At 42.7% G+C, this 6,027-nt stretch overlaps 1 protein-coding gene across 1 annotated transcript; it reads right to left on the bottom strand.

The window, feature by feature from the left end:
* Positions 1 to 217: 217 nt before the first annotated feature.
* On the bottom strand, positions 218 to 5,163 carry htra3a (HtrA serine peptidase 3a). The gene is made up of 10 exons (XM_034587230.1): positions 4,554 to 5,163; positions 3,635 to 3,740; positions 3,253 to 3,475; positions 2,614 to 2,808; positions 2,348 to 2,380; positions 1,373 to 1,487; positions 1,170 to 1,220; positions 1,036 to 1,084; positions 786 to 881; positions 218 to 608 (listed from the first exon to the last, which is right to left on the bottom strand). The coding sequence occupies exons 1-10, from the start codon at positions 4,969 to 4,971 to the stop codon at positions 446 to 448; spliced, it is 1,449 nt and encodes a 482-aa protein (XP_034443121.1). The 5' UTR covers positions 4,972 to 5,163; the 3' UTR covers positions 218 to 445.
* Positions 5,164 to 6,027: the final 864 nt, after the last annotated feature.

Raw genomic sequence — 6,027 nt, 5'->3', positions numbered from 1 at the left:
TGTGTGTGTGTGTGTGTGTGTGTGTGTGTGTGTGTGTGTGTGTGTGTGTGTGTGTGTGCACTCTTTGTGTCTAGGTGTCAGTTTAAGCTTGTTTATATTAAGAGAGAGGGAAGTGGGATAGGCAGACATAAACAACTGAGCTGAATCTGCCTCCTGTGCAGATGAACCACAGCTGCCAGGCACAACTGAGCTGAGACAAATGCAAACAGCACAGATACTTCTCCGGAGGCCTTTATTCTGAAGCCTGAGTGTACAGTGCAATAAATTCTTGTCTGCAGTATTTTGCAGTAAACTACCACACAAAGTATGTGACTAAAAATGTTCTTCTTTAATTAGAAATCAGTTAAAAAATCTATAAATAGCTTATTTAAAACTCCCATGGGCCAAATACCCATGGCCAAAAATGTATACTTTCTTGCCCAACATTTCTCGAAATTAGAACAAATTATCTGCCTTGTGGGTGGATGTTGAACAATAAGTCATCGTTGCCTCTGCGAATCTCCAGCAGGAGTGGCTGGTCACCCTGTAACACCTCGTGAACGTCTTCAGTGGTGTCGACTGGCTGTCCGTTCAGTTTCACTATGACATCACCTTCATTAATCCCTCCCCTGAAATAAATAATATCCACAAGTAATAGATTACATTGAGGCTACAGACATTAGAACAGATGAAGGAACAGCAATATGTTCACGTGTGTGTGTGTGTGTGTGTGTGTGTGTGTGTGTGTGTGTGTGTGTGTGTGTGTGTGTGTGTGTGTGTGTGTGTGTGTGTGTGTGTGAACCTACTTTTCTGCTGCAGTGTTAGGTATGACCTGCTGCACCAACACTCCACTGTGGATGTCAGGAAAGTCTGGGTAATGATGTTTTAACTCTGCTACTAGACTGAAAGACACACAAATAAATAAATAATACAAATACTGATGCATACAACATTTAGCCTGCTTCTTGTCAGATGCTACAGGAACTACTTCACTATTTAACGGAAATCCAGATAAAACGTTGATCTCAAGAGAGACAGTTTTTGGTTACAACTCACTCTGTGGTGATTGTGAGCATCCTGATGCCCAAGAAACGTCTCTTTACTTCTGGAAACAAAAGCACAACATTAATCTTCTAGAAATCCGCAAACATTTCTACAGTGGTGTTAGTTTCATTATGACCGTCACTCACTTGCATCAGACTGTGGCTCCTCTGTGAGTCGTCTCTGTAGTCTCGTCTTTTCTGTCACAACAAATGGAGGAGGGTTTACTGAGAAATATAAGGAATTACCTCTTCAATGTATTTCTAAAGGTGCAATAATCTCAGACAATTCTATTTGAAATTGTCTTTTGGTTTTTTTTCGCAATTTGACTCCACCAGCTTTGACCTCTGACCTTTGCTGTGTTTGGTCTGTGACTCTGTGAGGAAGCGGCTGATCCTGTCTGAGGGGATAGCGAAGGAGATTCCTGCTGTCACCTTCAGAGTGTTGATGCCGATCACCTCTCCATCCTGAAGACACACACACACAAAGAAAATAAGGCAGAATTTGAGGAACATTTGTTACATCCATTCAATATTTAGAGATTTAAACATAATTTCACTTTCGACTGAAATCCCATTTTGTCATCTCAATGTTTTCATTTCCGTTTTTTTTTATTGTTTGTTAGTCGGCAGGATTACACACACACACTACAAACTCCATGAAATTGAATGGGGGTTTGGGACATAAGGAGGAACCTATCAAAATTTGGAGCAGATCTGGATAAACAGACAGATTCAAGAAACTTTTTCTCTTTTCAACATCGCAAGATAGGGCATAAAGGTTTGTGCTCTCCAAATGCCTCTCTACTTTTTACAGACATTCAGAAAATCGGAATCTGGTTATATCTGTAACTCAGCTCCTGTGTCAGTGTGAAGAGCTGTATCAGTGTTGCTTGATTTTCTGTCTTTCTTTTTTGATTTTGATTCATACCTCAAGTAAACTGAATTTGTATTCCTTATTTGTGGTAACAATAAGAGTCATTGTAAGAAGAGGATGAGTAGAAGTATGACATCCTTTGCTCCAAATGATTTGTAGTTCAAAGTGTATAATAATCCAGTGCATTATAATGTTGAGCTTAGAAGCCTATATTGATATGCAAATACATGTCTATTATGCAGAGGGTCATTGATTTCTAAGGATGATTCATTTAGATCTATTTTGTACTATTACACAACATTGTTTGACATATGTCAACATATTCTGATTTGAACTTGAGAGTTTTTGAATTAACTGGGTCGGTAGAATTCGGAGGCCCATTAAATTGAGGAACAGAAACAGTGAGGACAAGTTCACCCATCATAGTCAAACAAATGCCAACACTGCTCACCAAGTTGATGAGAGGTCCTCCTGAGTTGCCGTACTTCACAGTGATCAGAGGAATATGAGACAGAAACAAAACATAAATAAATCAAAAGCATTGTAAAAATCTGTTTGCACATGTGTCATGAACAAAAGAAATGATCAGGTCATATATACTGTGTGTGTTTGTGTGTGTGTGTGTGTGTGTGTGTGTGTGTGTGTGTGTGTGTGTGTGTGTGTGTGTGTGTGTGTGTGTGCATGTGTGTGTGTGTGTGTGCATGTGTGTGAGATCACATTAATAATAGCGTCAGTCTGGATGTAGTCCATGTCTGAGTCTTTGATGCCCAGCTCCTTGCCATCTCTCTGTGCCATGCTGACGATGCCGGTGGTGACGGTGTTCTGCAGGGCGAAGGGGCTGCCGATGGCAACCACGAACTCCCCCGGCCTCAGATCAGCTGAGCTGCCCAGAGACAGTACAGGAAGCTTCTTCTGCTCCCACACACCAAAACACCAGGACATGAGAGGAAACACGGACAGGTAGACATATTCGATAAGTTGTAAAACATGGTTAGAAAGTTATTTTGTAAGAGAAACTGAGCGAAAGGAAGAGGAATTTGAAGGTTACAAAAGTGTCCAAGTATTTGGGATGTGGTTGTGAGAATACACACATCAGTGCTGTGTCTGTGAGTCACAGAGATGGTGTTTATGAAAGTTTTCCCGCAGGTCTTATGAATGTCTCACAGAAAACTTGGCACAGGAGCTTGTAAGGATGTGGGCTCTTGAGTTATAGAGCAGAAAGGCTTTTGTATATGAGATGTGGGTCAAGGAAGTAGAAGATGCCTGGAAAATGACATTTCTATACATTGCTTTAATCTGGAGGACAAGACAGACAGTGAACGGCAGATTAAATAAATAAAGATGTTTTTCCCTCACCTGAGGATTGACCTTGATTGTGGCGATGTCCGCCTTCCTGTCTACATCTCTGACCATGGCCTCGTACGTGTCGCCATCATGGAGCTGAACACGCAGCTGGGGCCTCCCTGTCACCGAGGCAGCTGTGGTTACCACATGAGCATTGGTCACAATCTCGCCTGAGTGGGTCACAATAAACCCAGAGCCACTAGAGAGGTGAATGTGGTGACCGAGCAAAGGATGTCTGGAGAGGAAATAGGACGGAGACTGATAAACAGGAGAAGGAAGATGTAAAAATGTATTTTAAGGCAACTAGAGGTTTAAATTTGAGGACATCTAAACTCTGTTGTGCTCTGCTCAGACTGATATGTCACACACTTGCATACACACATTACACACATACCTTACAAACAGCTCAATGTGGACGACAGCCGGTGCTATTTTCTCGACTACGTCTGCAATGAAGTTGAACTTGTAGCGAGGGCTGCTGGGATGGACCAAGGACGAACCTGCACTGACATGAAGAACCCACGTCATTAATACAGACATATACAGACAGACAGACAGACACACACACACACACACACGCAAATGTCCTTTTTCATTTTTTTAAACGTTATTGCCAAGAAAGGACTTGGATCTGCAACCAATGTCTGTATCTCTAAGAGGACAAAATCCTGCATTGATGTGCTAATTTTGTGGATAAACAATTTTATATTAATATGAATCACTGATTATTGTTTTGATTACAATGTTTTTTGAAATATTTCCTCAATTTGTAGTTTAAATGAAATAGACTATCCAAAGATTCTAATGAATTAGCTGCAACCTATCTCAGAACCAGCATAATGAGCATAAAGCCTAATGTATAGGTTACATTGATGAAGTAGTGTCACTTCATACCATTTAACAGGGGACCACTGTCATTTTGTTCAACCAAAAATGGGATTTAAGTCATTCTGCACCATCCAAGTGGGAACTATAATTTCTACCAAAATAACAAAGTCATCTTGGTAGCCCAAGGTCAAAGGTCAAGCGTCAGGAGCCAGCAGGAGCAGGACCGAGTATGGACTTAAACACTTGCACACCTGCAGGCTTCCACTTGGCTAAAATTTAATAAATTCACCAGAGGGTTTTAGACATGATTCTAGCAGGATTCAAAGCATGACCAAGAGGGGACCTGAGAAATGTCCCCTTTTCGTATACAGTCTAAGGTAGTCCCCTGTTTGTGGATGTGTAAGGATGGCTAAGTCCCCACTTGGATAGGTACGCGAGTGCACACTAAAAGAATGGAGCCCAGGTTTCTCTGGAGTCAGTCCTACCAGAACAGGCTCCTTTGTGCGCCTGGATGATCTCCGGCCTCCCCTTCTGCTGAGCCTTCCTGCTGGCCGCCCTCATCTTACACACGTTACCGTACGTTCTCCCGTCGCTCCCGCACACCTCGTGCTCCGTCTTGCACCGGCAGACCCCCCTGGAGCCGCGCCGCTTCACCGCAGCAGCCAGCGTCTTGCACTCCAGGCCATCGCCGCAGGGCGGGTCGTGTTTGCGGCCGCAGGGCTCACCCTCGCCCGGCGAACACACCAGGCAGCAGTTGCAGCGGTCCGGGACGTACCCGCCCGGGCAGCTGGGGCTCGGGCACAGGCTCGCGTCGCACCGGGGGGCGCACTTGTCAGGGTGCACGGCTCCTCCAGTAAGGTCGTGCGTAAAGACGAGCGCCACTGCGAGCAAAAGTAACTGCATGGTGATGAATACTGACAACTATGGTAAAGTAAAGGTGATTTATTCCTTATAGTAAAATCATATTAAACGCTTTCTCTCCAAAACATCCAACTGGTTTCTCTGTGTTAGGAATGGAAAAGTGATTCCTCTCTCCGCTGACTCCCTCACTGCTCAGCTCTGTGATGCAGTTTGGAGAATGAAGGGCTCTACATGAAACTCCTTTTCTAAACTCTGTGTGGATTTAACCCCACACACTGTGGAGTCATCAGAGTCTGTGGTTTATATACAGACACAGCTGGAGAGAGCCATGGAGCTGCTCTGATGGCGAGCACCACCTAGTGGAGACAAAACCACACAGCAAAACAATGTGAAGAGCAGCCAGTGTCATCGCATTATGATAATAATAATACTAATAATTGTTATAACTATAATAATAAGGAGAAGAAGAATTTATTTCCGTAGCACATTTCAAAACCAGTGTTACAAGGTGCATCACAAAATAAAATATAAGTGCAAAGTTCATGAGAATGTATACGGCTCCGTCATATCTGCTGATCCTCCAGATGTCTGTAATTAATGTTTGGATGAGTAAGGTTCTTTATTTCATTGTCTATGGAGATGTCCAAAGATCCAAACCTTCTGGAAAGATGTTATAAAATGTTTAATACCCAAGTCTCTGTAAACATCATTCGCCATGTGCTTGGCATACATCTTACATACTTTATACAGAGATCCAAAAAGATTAAACATCTGGACTTTGGACTTCTTCAAACCAGGAGAGCCACGATGTTGGAAGAGTAGACATAACATCATTGAAACTGTGGATACAGGAGCTCTCTGACTGTATCTGCCAGAAAGGACTAACTTTGTTCAGCTCTGGGAACCACAAATAATTATCCTGAAAGATAGACATTTAGGTTTTACTTGAACGTAACTTGTAAACAAAGGAGGGAAACAATAAATAACCACTTTTTCAACTGAGGCACGGATTCTGCTGATCTGATGCTGAGTTTCACAGCATTGGAGCTAAAACCATAAAAGAATCATCCCCCTTCATTTGATTCTCTGATCTTTTTC

This window comes from Hippoglossus hippoglossus, chromosome 1 (genome assembly GCF_009819705.1).
Source record: "Hippoglossus hippoglossus isolate fHipHip1 chromosome 1, fHipHip1.pri, whole genome shotgun sequence".
Classification (NCBI taxonomy): Eukaryota; Metazoa; Chordata; class Actinopteri; order Pleuronectiformes; family Pleuronectidae; genus Hippoglossus; species Hippoglossus hippoglossus.
This window is presented reverse-complemented; position numbering and strand designations above follow the sequence as displayed.